Source organism: Megalobrama amblycephala, linkage group LG7, assembly GCF_018812025.1.
Source record: "Megalobrama amblycephala isolate DHTTF-2021 linkage group LG7, ASM1881202v1, whole genome shotgun sequence".
Classification (NCBI taxonomy): domain Eukaryota; kingdom Metazoa; phylum Chordata; class Actinopteri; order Cypriniformes; family Xenocyprididae; genus Megalobrama; species Megalobrama amblycephala.
Window position 1 is genome coordinate 19224695 of NC_063050.1, and position 21425 is coordinate 19246119.

The 21425-nt window shown below is 36.6% G+C and overlaps 1 protein-coding gene across 5 annotated transcripts in view; it reads left to right on the top strand.

Annotated features, from left to right (window-relative positions):
* Positions 1-21425, top strand: part of LOC125271957 (VPS10 domain-containing receptor SorCS1) — a 230363-nt gene that overhangs the window by 189023 nt on the left and 19915 nt on the right. For all 5 annotated transcript variants that reach the window (XR_007185740.1, XR_007185739.1, XM_048196350.1 and 2 more), the window contains 8 exons: positions 1998-2074; positions 5688-5779; positions 6056-6163; positions 6839-6956; positions 10597-10730; positions 13593-13706; positions 16306-16477; positions 19542-19728. Coding sequence is in view for 3 of the 5 variants with exons in the window: in XM_048196350.1 (XP_048052307.1) it covers positions 1998-2074; positions 5688-5779; positions 6056-6163; positions 6839-6956; positions 10597-10730; positions 13593-13706; positions 16306-16477; positions 19542-19728 (1002 nt within the window). In the remaining 2 variants the exon portion in view is untranslated. The remainder of the gene's footprint in view (positions 1-1997; positions 2075-5687; positions 5780-6055; positions 6164-6838; positions 6957-10596; positions 10731-13592; positions 13707-16305; positions 16478-19541; positions 19729-21425) is intronic.

Sequence of the window (21425 nt, forward strand, 5' to 3'; positions counted from 1 at the left end):
TCTCGTAATTCAGACAATAACTCAAAATTTGAAAAATTGCTACTTTATATCTCTAAATTCTGACTTTATTTCTCAAAATTGTAACATTTCTCAGAATTGCAACTTTAAATCTTGCAATTCAGACTTTATAACTCAATTGCGAGTTTATATCTCAATTCTGAGGGGAAAAAAAAGTCAAAATTGTGACTACATATCAATATTCTGACTTAATTTCTCAAAATTACAACTTTTTTCTCAGAATTGCGACTTTATATCTGACTATTTGAATTTTATAACTCACAATTGTGAGTATTTATCTCAATTCTGAGAAAAAAGAAAAAAGTGCGCATTTATAGCTCAAAATTCTGACTTTATTTTCTCAAAATTGCTACTTTATATCTCTAAATTCTGACTTTATTTCGCAAAATTGCAGCATTTTTTCTCAGAATTGCAACTTTAATTCTGAGAAAAAAGTCAAAATTGCGACTATATATATCAATATTCTGACCTTATTTCTCAGAATTTCAACTTTATTTCTCATAATTGCTAGTTTATATGTCACAATTCGGACTTTATAACTCACAATTGCAAGTTTATATCTCACAATTCTAAGAAGGAAAAAAAATCAGAATTGAGAGATAAAAAAAAGTCACGATTACCTTTTTTTTTTTTTTTTTTATTCTGCTACAGAAACAAGCTTCCATACTTTAATACAAGTACAACTTTTGTCAAATTTAATACTCAAGAAAGAGTCCCATAGCAGAAATCTCCCTGTATCTGAGTATGCATACTTTCAATATATCTTTACACATCTTTCTCTCATGTTGTTTCATTTCTTTCTATTTTGTTTTTGAAGAAAGTGTTAGTTTATACCACTGTTCTAGTCTATGTAGTAATAATAATTGTAGTAAGTATGTAACAGCTTTGGTTACCATGGAAAATTTTTGTGTGAAATGTATCATTCTATTTTTGGATCCTCCTTTAATCTTTAAAGAAGCATTCAAAGTTGAAAAGACTTTGAAATGCTGAAAGGGAGGGTGGGGGGGGGGGGGGGGGGGATTACTTGTATTTTTGTTTTGGTTATAGACAGGTAGAAAAAAAAATTTGGCAGATGCTGGAAAACAAAATACTTTTTATAGTGTGTAGTTCTTGTATTCTTCCTTAAATCAGTGTGGTTTTTGTACTGGAACTCCAAAGCAAAGGATATTTAAATTCCTTTCATCTTGAGCGCTTATGACACTGTTATTGTTGAAGACGTTCATTTTGCGCTTGTGGAGCACAGGCATCTGTATATGGACTATAAACAAGATTAGTGTCGTGCTAGCATAAACAAATGGAAATGCTAAGTGCTACTCTTGAGATTAGCAGCAGAGAGTCTTTAGAGTGTTCTTATTATTCTCTCTCCATCATCTTCTGTTTTCACAACTGACTAACTCTTCCACCACTTCAAACTTCAAATGTTTATTTTATAAGATTGAAAGCGCTTGTCACTTTTTCATTTTACTCCTTCAGGCTTGTGTCTTCCGCGACGTTCGCCGACTATATTGCCTCCGGATGAACGCAGATGAAATATAAATGTCTTGGCACTGTAACTATCTGGATAAGTAATCCTTGGAGGAGGCTGACTATTAGATATTAGGCTCCAAATTGACATTTAGTTGATTGATTTGATCGTATAAGTGTTGTGGGGGATGGCACAGACTTTCCTGAGTTTCTTAGCTTATTAGATATAGAGGTTTTCCAGAACTCCTGGTTAGCTCACAAAGCACCAGATGGCCAGACACTTTGATTTTATTAAAAATGATGCATTTCTGCTGTACGAATCCATCTATCTATCCATCTATAGTTTTGACAAAATCCATAAAGCACTTGCAAACTTTTGGAATGAAGTATATATGACTTTTGTGTTGCAAAAGAGGCACAATCTACTCAATCTTCATATTCGTATAGCTTTAGTTATCTACTCTCTATCTGCTTCGGTAAGCATGACCGTAATTGTTCTGCTCTTCTTTCTATAGGTTCAATTGGCGCAGAGTTATCAAGCAGCAATGTTAGCATGTTCATCACATCCGACGCTGGAAACACGTGGCGGCAGGTGACTCTGACCGTGGGGTGTTCAGCCAGATGGGGGTGGGCAGTAATTTCAGCACTGATGCTTATCTATGAGTGGATAAATCCATGTGCCACATTTCAGAGCCGATAATCAAATGACACCTTCAGAGAAAACTAAATTCAATGACATATATGATGCCCGTGGGTGCATGTTTGATGATGCGATTTAAATTTATGGGGCCAGCTGTCTAATTAAAAATGGAGAGCTCAAATAATTAAGAGAAAATTGATGTGGCAAAAAAGTTAAAGCATGCAGGGTAAGGCATGGGTTTGGTGTCATTTGTCTTGTCAGTATGAATTACAAACACTGGGATTTGAGAAATAGCATCATTTCAAGGACAGCAGACCTGTGGTTGCCAGCTTTCATCTAATCAAATTGAAAGCCCTCCCAAGAAGGGTAAAGGAGATGAAATATTGTCATAACTCAGCCAATCTGACATTATGAAAGAAAATAACATGGGAACATATGTAACAATGCCATGAGACACAAGTTTTACATTAATGGCTCTAAACCAGCAAACTCACAATGATTTTATAAATACGTAGTCCTTATCTATTATAGATTTATGTTGATCAGGGCAACTGGGGTCAGCTGTGTTTCTCGGTTGTGGTTTGTAGCTTGGTTGATCCAACTTTTCCAGTGAATTCAATGCCAAAAGAAAACAAAGCAAACCCCACACAGTATCCTGCTAACATAAACAGTAGCCTCGCAATCATTAGCCTGTGAAGTACTTAAGCCAATCAGATGGTGTTTTTCTTCACTTAAACGGACTTGCGTATGCTAAATGCTTGAAGCCCCGAGGCCTAAACTCAACGGGAATTCATATCAGCAAGAATTCACAGCACATACAGTGAAGTTATCGCTGCTCTGGGGCAAACAAATGGAAATCACTAATGAGGACCTCAATTTTCGGTTCAACTCTGCAGTAGGTCAACCTAGCATCTGGCTGGATTTTTTGCTCTGTAAGGCAATTACTTATTTCGTACATGTTTGCAACCACTAGCAATTTTGTAATGTGACTGGAGGGGGTCATTTGTTTTAGGCAATTTCTGAGCTCAAAAAAAAAAAAAAATGTATGTGCATGTGTTGTAGCCTAAGGACTTTAATAAAGTGCATATACTGATTATTTACACAACAACAAGAAGATTAAAAAGTGAAAGTGACATGTAGCCAAGTATGGTGTCCCATACTCTGTGTTTGTGCCTCCAAGTGCACACACACAGCAGGGAGTTTTAAACACACACCATGAACACACACCCAGAGCAGTGGGCAGAATTTTTTTATTATCAATTACCAGTTACCATGTACTTTTTATCAAACAGGACAGAATGCTTTAAATGAGGAAAAACCAGCTAATAACATAAAATATCATTGACTAATCAGATTGCTAATACTCACTGATGTGTGTGCTGTTGTTTTCCATCTAAAATGATGTCACTTCCTGGAGGAACTGGCTTTTGTTATTTAAAGAGATATCACAAAAAAATAAAAATATCAGAATGGAATGATATTAGGGACACATTAAAAAACAATAAATTCATTATACCAGTTAAAAAAATATTCCCAAGAAAATATGTTTCCTCGTATTTAAAATAGCTTTAAAAACATACTAAACAATGTTCTGTCAGGACCACTATCGTCAAATATGATTGATAATTGCATAGAGTTTGTATTGGCGGTATGGTTCTGTTCTGGGCAAGAACTCCCTGCTCATCCATGCAGCTTAGCATGGATAAGAGCAGGGAGAGCAGCAATAAACCCCCCTTAGGGTAAACAGAACAGGACCAACATATGCAGATATAATTAATGTCTATAATTTAACATGTACACATTATTTCAAGAATTAATCTGATTCAGGGTAATCATAAGGCCAATCTTGACTGAAGAGAGGAGGAGCTGGGGATGGAGGTGGGTAATTAGCTCCTGAGAAATTCAATAGCTGCTGATAATCACTTTAAGACAAGTCATTTCACTCGGCAGCCATCTTTGAAACGCCTCACGGGCATCCTGGGCATCCTGGGCATCCATGCAGCTCCTATCTTTTTGAATGGGGAAACATCAAATTCTCCAAAGCTGTTTGCAAAGCTTTCGATTAAATTTCATATTTGAAATCACCAATGAGTTCTGACAACAACTGTCTCATAATTTTTTTTCCAAATGCTAGAATCATGACAAAAAAACTGTATTTTTTAGGCTGGACCAAGCTAATGCGCATGCGCAGACCTAAATGCGCGTCTCTTGTGCCTCATTTCGGAGGCGTGCGTCTGACTGTTTCTATAGAAACCAGTGCTTCTAACGGCCGCTGCAGTGAGTCGGTGATTGGCTCTTATTTTGAAGGCGGGACTTATTCCGCCATATTGCGTGTTACACTTTCTCCCATTCAAAACAATACGAGTGACATGTCTTGTGTTATTCTATAGTCTTTGGTAATACTGAGGAGCTTATATACGAATGCCGTGATAGGTGTCGTATTCCTATAGGTAGACGTAAGTCACCTGGGAGTCAACTGATGCGAGCTTGACTGACGTGACCTGCCAGAACTGACGCTAACGCTGGATTTTTATTAAAAATTTTAAAATGCAGAATGTTTTCTGTGATGGGTAGGTTTAGGGTTAGGGGTATTGAAGGGGGATAGAATGCACACTTTGTACAGTATAAAAATCATTACGCCTCTGTAATGTCCTCACTTTGATAGTAAAGCAAACCTGTGTGTGTGCGTATGTGTGATTTAAATGTTAGAGAAATTAGAGAAAATTAATTACAGAAAGGAATAACATGAAGAAACACCTGGAATATTTCTTAAAGTGAACCTATTATGCAAAATTCACTTTTATAAGGTGTTTGAACACCGATGTGTGTCCACAGTGTGTGAGAACAACCAGCCTATAATGGTAAAAATCCACTCACTCATGTTTTTATAATTCCCATAAATTAAATGCAGTCTCTTCAAACAAGCTGATTCCGATTCATGCCCCACCCACAGCCGGTGTCGATCTGCCCTATTAGCATAGACACAGCCCTGAGTGGGAAGCACAGAGTCTGCCATTTCTGTATCCTCGCTGTAACAGCTGGAGTTGTACAATGTCTGCGCCAAAAAGGCATTACAAATGTTGTGTTTTGGAATATACCAATGCACATAAGAGTCTCCATAGACTCCCGCCATCTGATTCACTGAGGACATTGTGGTTAAATTTCATTTTCAAAGGAAATGTCCAAAAACAATCAGTAAAGATGGCGCCAATCATTTTGTGCTTCGCAAATAAGGGTCATTTCAACGACTCCGGTTCGAACATATAAGGCTGAACGCCGCTACTTACAGTTTCTGACATTTTCAGTGTGTGAGATTGTCCTGTTTTGTTGTTGTGGGTGTTATACCGGTATGCAGGAGCATGAGCTCCTGAAGCTTTGCCCTCTTCTTGAATGGGGACCAGTTTATTTGCATTTAAAGGGACACACACACAAAAACAGTGTATTTTTGCACACCCCCTAAAAGTGGCAATTTTAACATGCTATAAAAAATGATCTGTGGGGTATTTTGAGCGAAAACTTCCCATACACACACGTTTAACAGTTAAACTCTCTATGTCTGTTGCAGATATTTGATGAAGAGTACAGTGTTCTGTATCTGGACCAAGGCGGAGCTTTAGTAGCTATTAGACATACCCCTCTTCCCATCAGGCACCTCTGGTAATCCCATGCCAATATCATTATTAATATTTCATGCATATGTTCATAAAAGATGAGTCAATGCAATCGCACCGAGCTGACTCACATAATCACGGAAAGTGTGAACATTCTCATTAAACCCAGTAGACTGTGTAATACTTTTGTCTAGTAATCTAGATTAAATGTCGGAAAGGTGCAGTAAAGTTCTGTTTGAATTATTTGCCAGCTGTGTGTGGAAATGCAATCTTTTCTAAACTGTATCGTAGTTTCAGGTGTGTGCTGCTGATTTCTATGCAGGTTGAGCTTTGATGAGGGGAGAGTGTGGAACAAATACAGTTTCACTTCATCACCCCTGTTCGTGGACGGGGTCTTGGGCGAACCAGGCGAGGAGACGCTCATTATGACGTACGTATGATGAATTTTCAATAGTAATACATGTTGAATGATCTGGAATGTGAAAATGGTGCTTGATAAAATATAGTTTGTGTTGAACACAGTAAACCCTAATAAATTGGATGTTTACTCAAAAAATGTGAGTTATTTTAAACTTTCTCAAAATGACCTATTTTACTTCCATAAGAATAGATCGTAAGTGTGGAAAATATTTAAAAAATGAAATGCTTGATGCTTGGCGATAAAAATAAAGCAATGATAAACCAAGTGATTTTTTTTTTTAGACCTTCCAGTAACAAATCACCTATTTTAAAAGGAAAATCATTAAAACCATCATGCCAGTTCTGATTTTACATCATAATCCTCTGAATCCAGCTCAACCTATTTTGAGAAGTACTTCATGAAGTTTTCTTTTGTAGGATATTCCTAGATACTTTCTCCTGTCTTTCTGACAGGCCCTAAAAGTGTCACAGCGTTCTTGAGTGTCAGACTTTCTCAATATGAGTTTCAGACTTTCCGTTGACAGTTTGACTCGGTTTCCACTGATGTGGTTTGACTTGGATAACATTGCTAAGCATTTCCTCTGCCTGTCCGCTCTACATCGTTCTAATCATTAGAGTCACTGCGGTCTCGATATGCCACTGCTCGCCAGACATACAGTGGCTGATGTTATGCCTTTGTTTGCAGGATCTTTGGTCATGTCAGTCACCGCTCAGAATGGCAGCTGGTAAAGATAGACTTCAGGTCTATCTTTAACAGAAGATGCATAGAGTCTGACTATGTGCCGTGGGACTTACATGACCAGGTGAGAAATCCTTTTATCATGTGGATCCCTAATCTGAATATTTAGTTGCATCCTTGTTTTACACATTATTGTATATCAGGGTTATTATCGTTAGGGAATGTTTGTCTCAGGCACCACCAACAAAAAAAACTTTGTAGATTTGATTAAAGGTACAAAAAATAAAGAGGGAGAATTGCTCCAAGTTCCTTTGGTCTCCTTTGCGACCAACGCGTGGCCTCTAAATGAATCTTCCCATCTTAATGTCATTGATGTCCTCAACTCACATTCTATTCTGCATCTCAAGCAGTACAATTAAGGGATCCCAGTAAAGTTTTGATCAGTTAAGTTGATAAGTTTTGATTACCTTTCTGCTTTGTCATGTCTTTCCACCATAATAAACCCTCCATTGAGGCCTGATGCTATAGCTCGAACTAGAGAGAGAGTTTCAATGGCTTCTTGTTGTTTGGAACGTCTTATGAGATTCCTTTCTAACTGGCCCTGACATGGTTTCCCAGGGTTTGATGTCAAAACTATATTCGAACAGATAGAATAATATATATCCCAAAAGTCAAGCCAGAAGCGTCCTCTCACAGGAGAATAATAGATGTACGTTTATTAGTTGTTAGGGCATGGCAGTAGACTGGCCTACTTTAACCTGAAGCCTTGTGGTACTTTCTATTTCTGTGACAAACTCTGAGTAGCAGAAGTCGACAGAAGACAGAACAATGTCAAAAACCCAACTTTTTGGCTGTACACTACAGTAACATGATGAGAAGAGTTGAAGAAATTCGTTGTCTGAGCCTATGCAGTCGACCACCCTGTGCTGTAGGGTTTTTTTGCGCCACTCTGCACTGGTTAGTTTGATGAATATGAAAAAAAAAAAAGAAAAAAAAAATGACCATGACATGACCAGCAATGAACCGTGGCTGTAAAACAAAACTTTTTTATATTTAACTAGCACAAATATGAAAGCTTGTTTCCACCAGGGAACAAAAAGAGGACATGAAAAAAAGAATTGAAAAAGGTAATTGTGGCTTTTTATTCCCCAATTCGGAATTTATAACTCGCTATTGGGAGGTATTGTGAGAAATAAAGTCAGAATTGCAACATTTTTCTCCCAATTGTGAGTTTATGTCTTGCAATTCTAACTTTATAACTTGCAAATGCAAGTTTATATCCCACAATTGAGTTTATATCTTACAATTCAGACATTATGGGCCCTATTTTAACGATCTAAACGCAAAGTGTAAAGCGCACGGCGCAGGTGCACTCAGGGCGTGTCCAAATCCACTTTTGCTATTTTAACGACGGAAAAACGGTCCGTGCGCCGGGGCGCATTTTTGAAATGGGTTGTCCCTATTCTCTTAATGAGTAATGGGCGTAACGTTCAATAAACCAATCAGAGTGTCATCTCCCATTCCCTTTAAGAGCGAGATGCGCTCGCGCCATGGCGGATTGCTATTTACATGGCGGAATTTGTTGGCGGAAAAGCTGAACGCTTTTCAAGCGAAGAAACCGATCTGCTTGTGCGCGAAGTTAAACGTTTAGTTAGAAGTTAAATGAAGTTACATTTTTATATTTATGTAGCCTACACAATAATATTCTTTTACACTGTAATCCTTTTGTTTTTAATATTTGGCATGTTTGTGTGATGCGCATCCCTGTGTGTAATAAGCAAAGTCAACGCGCACTGTGGACGCGCCCAGATGCGCAGTTTCTACCAACGCGCTCTAACAAAAAAATATTGCGCCATTGACTTTAGACTTTAGACCAGATTTGAGTTGGTCTATGGCGCAGTCTATTTTCAGCTCCTTAAAATAGCAATGCGCCGGCAATGCGCTTGAACACACCTCTTTTTTAGACCAGCACGCCCATGGGCGCACTAACTGGCGTAAATGCATTTACTAATTTAAGGACGTGCCGCTGAACGGGAAAACGCGAACGGCACCGGACGCAAACTAGCAAACACACTTGCGCTGCGCCTTGCGTCGCATTGCGCCGGGTGTATTATAGGGCCCTATAACTCTCATTTGCGAATTTATATCTCACAGTTCTGCGGAAATGGTCACAATTGCGAGAAATAATGTCAGAATTGCTACATTTTTCTCAATTGCAAGTTTATATCTGACATTTCTGACTTCATAATTCACAATTGCAAGTTTATATTTCACAATTAAGACATTTTTTTTTTCTCAGAATTGCTAGTTTATCTCACAATTCAGACTTTAGAACTTGAAATTGCAAGTTTATATCACAATTCTATGAAAAAGGTAACAATTGTGAGAAATAAAGACAGAATTGCAACATTTTTTCTCCCAATTGTGAGTTTATGTCTTGCAATTCTAACTTTATAACTTGTAAATGCAAGTTTATATTCCACAATTGAGTTTATATCTTACAATTCAGACATTATAACTCTCAGTTGCGAATTTATATCTCATAATTCTGCGGAAAATGGTCACAATTGCGAGAAATAATATCAGAATTGCTACATTTTTCTCAATTGCAAGTTTATATCTGACATTTCTGACTTCATAATTCGCAATTGCAAGTTTATATTTCACAATTAAGACATTTTTTTTTTCTCAGAATTGCTAGTTTATCTCACAATTCAGACTTTAGAACTTGAAATTGCAAGTTTATATCACAATTCTGTGAAAAAGGTCACAATTGCGAGAAATAATGTCAGAATTGCTACATTTTTCTCAATTGCAAGTTTATATCTGACATTTCTGACTTCATAATTTGCAATTGCAAGTTTATATTTCACAATTAAGACATTTTTTTTCCTCAGAATTGCTAGTTTATCTCATAATTCGGACTTTAGAACTTGAAATTGCAAGTTTATATCGCAATTCTGTGAGAAATAAAGACAGAATTGTGACATTTTTCTTGCATTCGCGAGTTTATATCCCGCATTTCTGACTTCATAACTTGCAACTTCTAGTTTATATCTCACAATCTGGACTTTATAACTCGCAATTGCGAGTTTATATTTCACAATTCTGTGAGGAAAAAGTCAAATTTGTGAGAAAGTCAGAATAGCAACATTTTTATATTCCACATTTTAGACCTTTTTTCTCAGATATGTGAGATATAAACGTCTAAGAAAAAAAAAATCAGAATTGTGAGATGAAAAGTTGCAATTATCTTTTATTATTTCACAATTTTCACAATTATTATTATTATTATTAATTCTGTGGCGGAAACAAGCTTCCATTCAAATCCAATGCCCAAATTAAAACTTTATTATTTGGAGCACTAATTTGAAGGAAGCATATTAACAAAAGACAAAAAAAAAACAAAAAAAAACAAAAAAAAACTTTATTGCAAGATAGCTGTAATATGAGTGTACCCTGAAACCTTTCACGAAATGAACTCCACAGAGTTTGGATGTAAGATATGAAATATGGAACAGTAGTACAATGAGTGGAAACTTTCTCTCTCTCTCTCTTTCCTATTTTCTCTCATCTTCATTCTACTAGTCTCTCTTTTTTCTAAATTCAGGGTGATACACATGCTTCATTGTTATGAATTATTCATGTGAGAACTGAAATAAACCTGAATGAGAATGCCATATGCCAACTTTATTGTAGAAAATATTTGTGTGTGTGGATGTGTAGGCATGTACTGTATGTATATGTTGAAATCCTCCTTGTAGGGTGAACGCTGCCTCATGGGAGTCAAAAGAGTATATCGAAAGCTAAAGGCCATAGCAAGATGTGTTATGGGTAAAACCTACTCTGTCACGATGCTTTCCGAGCCGTGTGACTGCACCGAGTCGGACTTTGAATGGTAAGCAAACAAATGTTTTTCTTCTAAGATTCAGGCTTTGTTCTAAAACATAATGAGCTGCTTTTCTGTCTAATGTGTGTAATTGAACCTGACTAATTTGGAACACCAGTAAAATAATAATAATATTTTAATTCAACAAGGACACTTTAAACTGATCAAAAGAGACAGTAAAGACATTTAATGTTACCAAGGATTTCAAAATAAATTCTGTTCTTTTAAAAGAGAAATTTTTGATCAACTTAAATTTAGCATTGCAGTCAGTATTTTGTCAAGGCTCATGAAAATCAGAATGAAGGAATAAAGTTGTGGCTAGTCTTCATTTGTTTAGCATTGCAGACGGGTTGCAGGGATTTTCTTGAAGAAGATTTTTGCTCGAGTAAGTGGAAACCGGTCAAGGGACATGAAGACAGTGATAGATGGAGATATATGTTTAAAATACATAGTCCCTCAGTGGTACTGTTCTCCATCTGTCACCACCACCCTCTCTTCTGTAGGATTTCACGCCCTACGCTTTGTGACTTAAACCCTCCATTTCTATTCCTGACACTCCTCCCTTTTCATGTAAATGTGGCCTCTCCCTTCATTTTCTCCAGAATTATCAAATTTATTAATGTCGCTGTTCTGGAAAGTTCCAAATTTGCAGGCCCCTCGAGGCCATATGGAACAAAGTGTGAAAGTTGTTAATCAGGGAGTGAAACGCTGTGCGTTTACCAACAGAAGCTGGCTGCATCTGTGTAACTTGTCGTGGTAATTAGTGTAATTTGTTTTCTTGATTGGGGTGTTGAGTTGCATTGTAGGAAAAACAACTTTGACTTTTGTTTTCTGACGTTTAGGTCTAAAATATAGAAAATGTAGGTGTTAATTAGTTTTGGATGCCAAGTATTTTTCTTCTGCTTACATTTTTTTATGACTTTGAATTCAAACATATGTACATGGTATCTCTAGATTATTAGTTTTTAAATGTTGACATGAACGACAGATTCTTGTGCTTTAAACGATTAGTTCTCTTTAAAATGAAACTTACCCCAAGCTTTACTCACCCTCAAGCCATCCTAGGTGTATATGACTTTCTTCTTTCTGATGAACACAGTCGGAGTTATATTGATAAATATCCTGACGCATCCGAGCTTTATAATGGCAGTGAACAGGGATCATGAGTATGAGCTGAAGAAAGTGCTTCCATTCACATCCATCCATCATAAACTTAATCCACACGGCTCCGAGGGGGTTAATTAAGGCCTTCTGAAGTGAAGCGATGCCTTTGTCTGAAAAAAATATATTTAACAAGCTATGAAGTTAAATATCTAGCTTCCGTATTCAAGTTATGTCAAGATATTTATTAATATTTCTCAGATTGTGTTCATTAGAAGGAAGAAAGTCATATACACCTAGGATGGCTTGAGGGTGAGTAAAGCTTGGGGTAATTTTCATCTCAAAGTGAACTAAACTTTTAACTCCTGGCAATGAAATACTTTGAGTTGTCGAGAAATTAAAATGAAATGAAAATAAAGATTGAATCTTTAAAGGATTGGTTCACTTTCAAATAAAATTTTCCTGATAATTTACTCACCCCCATGTCATCCAAGATGTTCATGTCCTTCTTTCTTCAGTCAAAAAGAAATAAAGGTTTTTGATGAAAACATTCCAGGATTTTTCTCCTTATAGTGGACTTCAATGGCCTCCAAACGGTTGAAGGTCTAAATTACAGTTTCAGTGCAGCTTCAAAGGGCTTTAAACGATCCCAGATGAGGAATAAGTGTCTTATCTAGAGAAACGATTGGTCATTTTCTTAAAAAAATACAACTGTATTTGCTTTATATAAACAAATGATCGCCTTGCAAGTGGTTCCGCCATTCCGCTTTCCGTATTCTTCAAAAAGCTTCTGCTGTTTTTCCATAAGTAGAATAGGGAAGGCGTAGGACATACAGCGTAAGCTTTTTGAAGAGTACAAAAGTGTGGTTTTCGAAAATGACCTATCGTTTTGCTAGATAAGACCCTTATTCCTCGTCTGGTATCATTTAAAGCCATTTGAAGCTGCACTGAAACTGTCATTTTGACCTTCAACCGTTTGGAGGCCATTGAAGTCCACTATATGGAGAATAATCCTGGAATGTTTTCATCAAAAAGCTTAATTTCTTTTCGACTGAAGAAAGGACATGGACATCTTGGCTGACATGGGGATGAGTACATTATCAGGAAAATTTTATTTGAAAGTGAACTAATCCTTTAAAGCATGTAATGAACATTATTATCATGTTTAAAATGTCTAGTTATTTAAATTGTCTTTTCTTAGTCCATTTCAATAATTATAATGTAGGTAGGCCTACTACTTTAATTTTTTTTTTTTTAAATATATATTATTCCTGACAGCTAATATAACTGGTTCCACATAATGGTGAGAAGTATTCAATCATATTAATCATAGCGGGTGATTATGGCATTTTGACTTCTTGTATTAAATTCAATATTATGATTATGATTATGAAGTCTTTCTCATTATATACTATCTTTGAGCAAGAAATTTTTTATTAGTCTGTGAGTTATGAAAGACAAATGTCCTCCAGTAATGATGAATGAGAGAAACGCCTTATTCAGCCAGTGTGATTTCAGCTTGACGGTTTGATATCTGGGTTAGTGACTGAAAGGTTGTAGGTTCAAGCTCTGCAATGAGCGATCCATGAATTATCACAATTGAGTCCTAGTGATCAAAGCACTTGAACTTGGGTTCCTTCAATGGATATTACAGTGCTAATTGTACTGCTAGTTATTTTGAATAAAAGTGTGTTAAAATTACTTATTGGTAATTTAGAAGTCAATGATCCTAGAAATTATTCTTACCATTGTTTATTTATTTATTTACAGTGATTATGGTTTCGAGAGAAGGACTGATGGGAAATGTACTCCAGCATTCTGGTTCCCCCCCTCCTCCATGTCCCGGACCTGTACAACAGAACACACATTCCTCAACAGCACTGGGTGAGATCTTGTGTGACTCATGCATCTCACCATTTAAAGTGATTTATACTGTGCATGCTGAACATGTTCCTGGATCAACAATGACTGGTTGATGGTAATGTTGTTCCAGGAATATGTCTGATTTGTTTTTATGTAATTTAATTTGAGCAGTTTTTCTAATCAGATGTCACTTGTGTTGTATCTAGGAGAATAAAAATGATCAGTTGGGGGCATGAAATGGAAGTTGTGATAGTCTTTTCTACTCTATTGTGACATATATCCGAGTGAAACGGCTTCTTGAACAAGGGGGAAAAGATATAGGGCAGGACTTGATTTTGTTCATGGGGAATTGATTGGATGGTTGTGGTTTGCTATTGGTGGATCTCATGTGAGTGACAGGTTGCCCCGCCTCCACGTCAGTAAACACTTTATTTATTGAAGAGAAGATATGTCGCTGCAAGAGGGAGGAAAGATTTGATTATGAGGGCACATGAACATGGAAAAAAAAAGATGCACACAGATAATTTATAATAAATACTGCAATATTCCATAAAAAAAAAAGAATTGTCCATTTTGATTTCATGGTGACTTAACATATTTATTTAACCCTTTTACATGTAAGTTTAAAATTTCTAGCTGACCCCCCAAAGTGAGGTTTTTTTTTTTTTTAAGGCCGGAACGTCATGCTTGTTACGTGACACACCATATGTATGACAGATGTATCGCTTTTAGTTCCTTTTTCCTTCTTTTTCCAAAATATTTACAAACATTTTAGCTATGTCATCGGCTACCTGATATTCCGATTCTCAAATACGTGTAAGTGAATGTGTTTTGTCATTTAAAACCCTTTATAATGTTAATTGATATAAAATGCGCGATGGGTGCCTCCATGGTAGTTTGCACCACAATTCAGAGAATCGTATGTGTCGGATTTACAACAGTAAATTCATCCACTTCTCTGGAAGTACATGAAAGTATGTGGCCAGTAAGTGGGAGAAGAATAGAGTAAACTTTATAGTTACCTACACAATGTGTATCTGATATAAATAAAACGTGTCGTCAATTTATATTTTAAAGGATTACTATTGCCACTTGTATTTTACAAGCTATACATGTATTGTTCTGCTAGTGTATTTAAATGTCTGAAACCTAAAATAAACATTATGTGGTTGAAAACACTGAATAGTTGTGATATATGACAAGCGCTGAGCACATACGTCTCTGGCTCAGCTCCAGCCAAAGCGCAAAAAGCACATTTGAATTGAGCAGTTGATCACGTGATGCACTGAAAGTTCTAATCATTCTTCAATTAACTTTGATTCTTTTTTTTTTAACATAAAAAAGTGTATTACCAACTTTTTCATCACCTCATAAATTGTTTATCATTGATGTAGAGCTTAGCTTTGTGAATTTATAGTAGATATTTTGTATGTTTGTACCTACTTAAAGGTGCAATATGTAAGATTTTTGCAGTGAAATTACACTTACAATATCCCAAATGTTTCCAACTATTTGTAAATCGTGAGAAAATTGCAATTTTAACCAAGGCTCCGGGACGTGTGAGGAGTCACCTGTCAATTGCGTCATGCCTGCGTTACCCTCGGTTTCCGGTTTTATTTTGTAGAAACCATGGAAACACCAAAGACGATTTAATATTACCATGTTTTAAGGGAACAACTGTTTTGATATATTTATAGACAGAAAACTAATTATTGTTATATAGCTCAACATGTTTAGTCTTATTGTTTAAATCTAATTTTCTTGATTTTTTGCGAGTACCATGCTTTACCATGCCTCAGAGAAAAACACTATTTTGTGAAGTAGCTAACATAGCATAATCAGATGCAGCTTTATTTTTAGTAACAGTAATACAGCATTTTCTCCATCATACAATATGTGTTAAAATGAATTGCATGCCATTTAACAACACAAGCCATCCATAATTTAACATGATTTTCTAATATCGATCTATCTTACTGCAGTGTTTAACAGTGTCTCACAGCAGCCGCCGGGCGAACACACAGAGTAACATTATAACATCATTTTCAACACACTCAAATGTATCTAATATGATAAACAGTGCTGTGTTACCTCATACTCATGACCGGAAAAGCGGAAGCAGCGCCGGCGACTGTGGCATAATAAAAGTGTCGCTGCTTGCGGCGTGTGTTGCGCAATCGCTCCAGCGGCCTCGTTCAGCTCCCAGCTTTTTTTTTCTTTGTGTTAAAAATAAAGTTCTTTTCTTTTTTTTATTTTAAAAATGCAGAACGTTTTCTGTTAGGTGGTTATGGATTAAGATGTGGGTTAGGGTTAGATTATAGAATTTATAACTAGCTTAGTATAAAACAACAGAAGTCTATGCAATGTCCCCATTTAGATAACTAAGAAAACATATGTTCGTGTGTGTGTGTGTGAGAGAGAGAGAGAGAGAGACAGAGAGAGATTTTCAATTAAAATATCCACCATCTGTATTCTCACATGATTTTGATGTGTGACTCATTAGACATATTGTGTATGTTTTCACTGATACAGATAAGCACACTAATTTCAGTGCTGTCAACGGATCATTTTGAGAATGGGTTTTAATGTGAATGTGTTTTATGCATCTGCATGTGTGCAGGTACAGAAAGGTGGTGTCTAACAACTGCACCGGTGGGGTGATGGAGCAGTACACGGCTCGTAGGCAGCTGTGCCCTAGCCAGGCCCCTCGCGGCCTCCACTTAGTGACCAGCGAAGGGAAGCTAACGGCATCTCTGGCCAACAACGTCACCTTTCTCGTGTTCCTTGAGGAGGTACAGACAGATTCAGTCTTCCCTGCACTGCTTTTCAGCAACATTACTTCAGTCTTTAGTGTTACATGATCTTTCAGGAATCAATCTAATTGTCTGCTCAAGAAATATTTTAAAACATGTTGAAAACTGTCACGTTGATGCATTTACACAACAACGATGTACTAAAAACGGAAAACTAAACTACAAAAATGCAAATTTGTGAAAGCAGTGATGTGATGCTCATTAGTGTCATGTGTTCAGTCTATAGGCACATAGTTTGTCTTTACAAAGTGACATCGCCAACTACTGGCCTGGCATTTATAATACAGCGTTTTCGACTAAATCCACGTGAATGGTGATTGTTTTGAAAATGTTGTCGTCTTGTGTTAAAATTAAGTTGGAATGAATGCTATGGTTCTTTTTTTTATTCAAAAGACTATTTCTAGTTTATTCTGCGTCACACAACTCTCTTGGATATTCACTATACGCATACCCCTGAAAAAAATCGTTTTTGTGGAAACCATGATACTTTTTTCAGGATTCTTTGATAAATAGAAAGTTCAGAAGAACAGCATTTAAATACTATTTGAAATAGAAATCTTTTGTAATATTGTAAATGTATTCACTGTCACTTTTGATCAGTTTAAATGCTTTTTTTTTTACTGGCCCCAAACTTTTGAACGGTAGTGTATTTACTCCAATTAAACCATTTAACTCTTTCCCCGCCAAACACAGAATTTTCCGGGTTTCCATGTTTTCACTGTTATACACTCAGGGGTGCTATTACGCATCTTCTGAACGAGTACAGAATGTCCTGAATGAAAACACAGATGAGGGAGACGCAGAAATGAGTGATCTCATAAAGCATGTAAGCAGATGCATATGAAAAATAATGCGATCATCAACAATAAACAGCATATAAATGAAAACTGCCTAATGTTACCGAGGGAAATGCTAATCCAGGAAATGGTATAGGATTGTGAAGCTTTGGGGGTGTTGATGGATATGATCTACTGCATCTATGGTCTGATAATCATACTGAATATGATCCAGATGTAGTGTTTGTTAAAAATGCATTTTTTTTTTTTTTCAGCTTTTTGCTCCAAATTTAGCTTTTTTTATGAAACTTACCTACATTCAAGTCTTAAAGGTGCCCTCGAATGAAAAATTGAATTTATCTTGGCATTGTTAAATAACAAGAGTTCAGTACATGGAAATGACATACAGTGAGTCTCAAACTCCATTGTTTCCTCCTTTTTATATAAATCTCATTTGTTTAAAAGACCTCCGAAGAACAGGCAAATCTCAACATAACACCGACTGTTACGTAACAGTCGGGGTGTACGCCCCCAATATTTGCATATGCCAGCCCACGTTTCCAGCATTATAAAAGGCATTAGACAAGGGCAGCCAGTAATAACGTCTGGATCTGTGCACAACCAAATCATCAGACTAGGTAAGCAAGCAAGAACAATAAGAAAGAAAATGGCACATGGAGCAATAATAACTGACATGATCCATGATAACATGATATTTTTAGTGATATTTGTAAACTGTCTTTCTAAATGTTTCGTTAGCATGTTGCTAATGTACTGTTAAATGTGGTTAAAGTTACCATCGGTTATTACTGTATTCACGGAGACAAGAGCCGTCGTTATTTTCATTTTTAAACACTTGCAGTCTGTTTAATGCATAAACACAACTTCATTCTTTATAAATCTCTCCAACAGAGTAGCATTAGCCGTTAGCCACGGAGCACCATCAAACTCATTCAAAATCAGAAGTAAACAATATAACAGTATACAATACTCACATAATCCGACGCATGCATGACGAACACTTTGTAAAGATCCATTTTGAGGGTTATATTAGCTGTGTAAACTTTGTTAAGGCACTGTTCAAGGCAAGCGCGAGCTCTGTGGGCGGAGAGCACGGGATTTAAAGGGGCCGCAGCATAAAATTGACGCGTTTATAATGATGCCCCAAAATAGGCAGTTAAAAAAATTAATAAAAAAAAATCTATGGGGTATTTTGATCTGAAACTTCACAGACAAATTCAGGGGACACCTTAGACTTATATTACATCTTTTAAAAACATAATCTAGGGCACCTTTAATAAAAAAGAATGCTTGAAGCTAGAATAAAACAGATTTTTTTGTTTAGATCCCCGTTTACACTAGAGCTTTTTTGTTTTAAAACAGCGTTTTCAGAAACAATCTCTGTCTACACTACACGACCGAAAACGCATGTCACATGACCGGTCATGCACACTGGGCATGTGCGTACAAGTGTAAACAGTTGCCTCTTGTGCATGTAGGCAGCTGCAGTATTAAAAAAATGCAGAGTTTAACTGCACAATGGCTGCTAAAAATTACAACTAAGCCGGCAAAGATTGCAGTTCAGTCTCATGTTATTGTTTATACTGGATCCGTTTATACTGGAAAGCAACCCCGAGGTTCGAAAACACCGGCGTAGTGTAAACGACAGGGGTAACCATAGAAAACGCACTAGTGTAAATGTGGCCTAAAAGTAGAGGCTCTTTTCTTTTGTATTTTGTATTGATATATTGCATGTTCAGATATTCATACAACAAAATATTCTGGGGGCCATGACAATTTTTTGAAAATTATCAAAAATGCTGGCGGTGGCTGGCAATTTTTTTTCAAAAACGCTGGCGGGGAATTGACTTGTGAGGTTACATTGAATCTACTGAAACTACTGCTAACTCACAAAGAACAGAGATAACCCTCATCCTCACTATAAACTGGGCATTTTAAGATTTTGAGAGCTCCTTAGAGAGCGTTTTGCCTGCACAAGAGCAATGTTTTCCCATGGCAGATCTCCGCTCTGGGCAGACAAGATGCTTTCCAAAGCAGATGAACTGACAGCTGAATGAATCGTACACAGAGCTTTGGCAGTATCGTAGTCAGAAACAGTCAGGGAAAAAAAAAAATCTTCGATATTACAGAAAGTACTCTAACTAAAGAACATTTGTTGAGATTCACCAGCTAGACCAGCCTTTTTTTTTTCTTTTTTTTTCCAGTCAGACTCAATGATGTTTCATGTTATTACCTTTTTTCCCCAGGGTGATGGATCGAAAACCAGCATCACAGTGGATTTCGGCGACGGAAACGCCTTCACCTACTCCAACGTGAGCTCTATCGAAGATGGCATTAAACACATCTACAAGAACGTGGGAATCTACCGAGTGTCAGCCACGGCGGAGAACAGTCTGGGCTCTGAAACTGTGCTCCTCTTCCTACACATTACATGTAAGCCAAGACGTGGGAGGGCGAGTAACAATATGCATAATACAGACAGCCATATCGTTTTCTACTTTTATATCCCTAATGTATTTTAAAGACCTACTAGGTCTGAGCACTCTGAACTCATTTATGCTTTATTGACCAGAAAAATCTCATTTGGTCTTGGTCGTATTGCACTCCACATTAAGTGATCTAGATTTCAAGCTCATAGTCTCTAACTGGACCACCAGACTGAAATCATCCCTCTTGGTAATTGCCGACAGAAACTTCAGTTTATGATGAAGGTCCTGAGGACGCGAAATATCATGCAGGTCTGATGAACTTTACTTAGTGTAACTTTTACAATTAGCAGCTGTAAAACTTTAAAATTTCATTTTAAAACTAAAAACTTCATTCTTTTCAGTATGACAGATATATTTTTACACAATATACAATATTGTATAGGCTACAATGTCACTTCTGAGGAAAAACTAGTCACTGGATTTGTTTCGTTCTGAATCTCAGTGGAAGTAGTAGGACAGTGTGCCTAGTTTAGTCTGATTCCCTAACAATTGACTCTAATAAGTCGATTCTGTTTAGTGAATCAAAAACATACATCACAACCTGTATAGTCCGATTCTCAAATAAATCTCTATGAGTCAGGTTTTTTTTTTTTTTTCAATAAATTAAAGCCATACAGCACAGACAGTGTAGTCTGATTTCCAAACAAATGACTCTTATGTATGATTGTTTTTAAGTGAATCAAACACATACAGCCTGCAATTTACTGTTATGTTGTAATTAAAGCTGAGACTTCATATGACATGCTTAGTACACATTATGAGTAGTAATTCATAAAAATAAATAAATGAATGGTTACACTTTATTTCGATAGTCCACTTTAGACATTCTTCTAACTATATGTAACTTTGCAACTACATGTCAACCAACTCTCATTAATTTGCAACTACACATAAACTAACTCTCATTAGAGTATTAGTAGGATGTTAGGGTTAGCGTTAGTAGAAAAAGTTGACATGTTTTTGCAAAATTACTTCTAGTGAGTAGAAAGTCTGTTGGGGAGCATCAATATAAAGTGTTAGCAGATATTAAGCAGACAATCTACTAATACTTTAATGACCAGTAGTTGACATAGTTGCAAAGTTACTATAGTTAGTAGAATGTCTAAAGTGGACTATCAAAATAAAGTGTTACCGAATTAATTAATTGTACAAAGTCTTGTACTAATGTTGGATGACGTTATTTTAACACATTCTAAGAACAGATGGCCTGAGTTCTTGTATTTATTTATTTATTTATTTATTTTTTTTTATTTAGTCCGTCTTTGTGCTATAGGAAGCTCATCGCATATCAGCAATTATCTGAGCATTTTCATTCAAATTTCCACCCTTTTCCCTCATGTCCACCTCCTCATGTGAACTTGCCACCCCCTGCTACATTCAGGCAGACAGATGCCTCCACACTGACATATTGATCAGGGAGACGGAACGCTTCCAATCTGTCAATCCTGTTGTGCCAGGCAAAGCAAATAGGGCCCTTGGTGCATGAGCTGAAATTCACACACAGATGGCTCTGTGTCCCTTAGAGAAGTATTTGTGAATGAATGAATATATGGTAGAATCATTAGGAGGATGTTTAGTTTGTGTTTTAACTTTATTTAGGCATATTATTTTGCCTCTTTTTTTTATTCATCTTATATAATA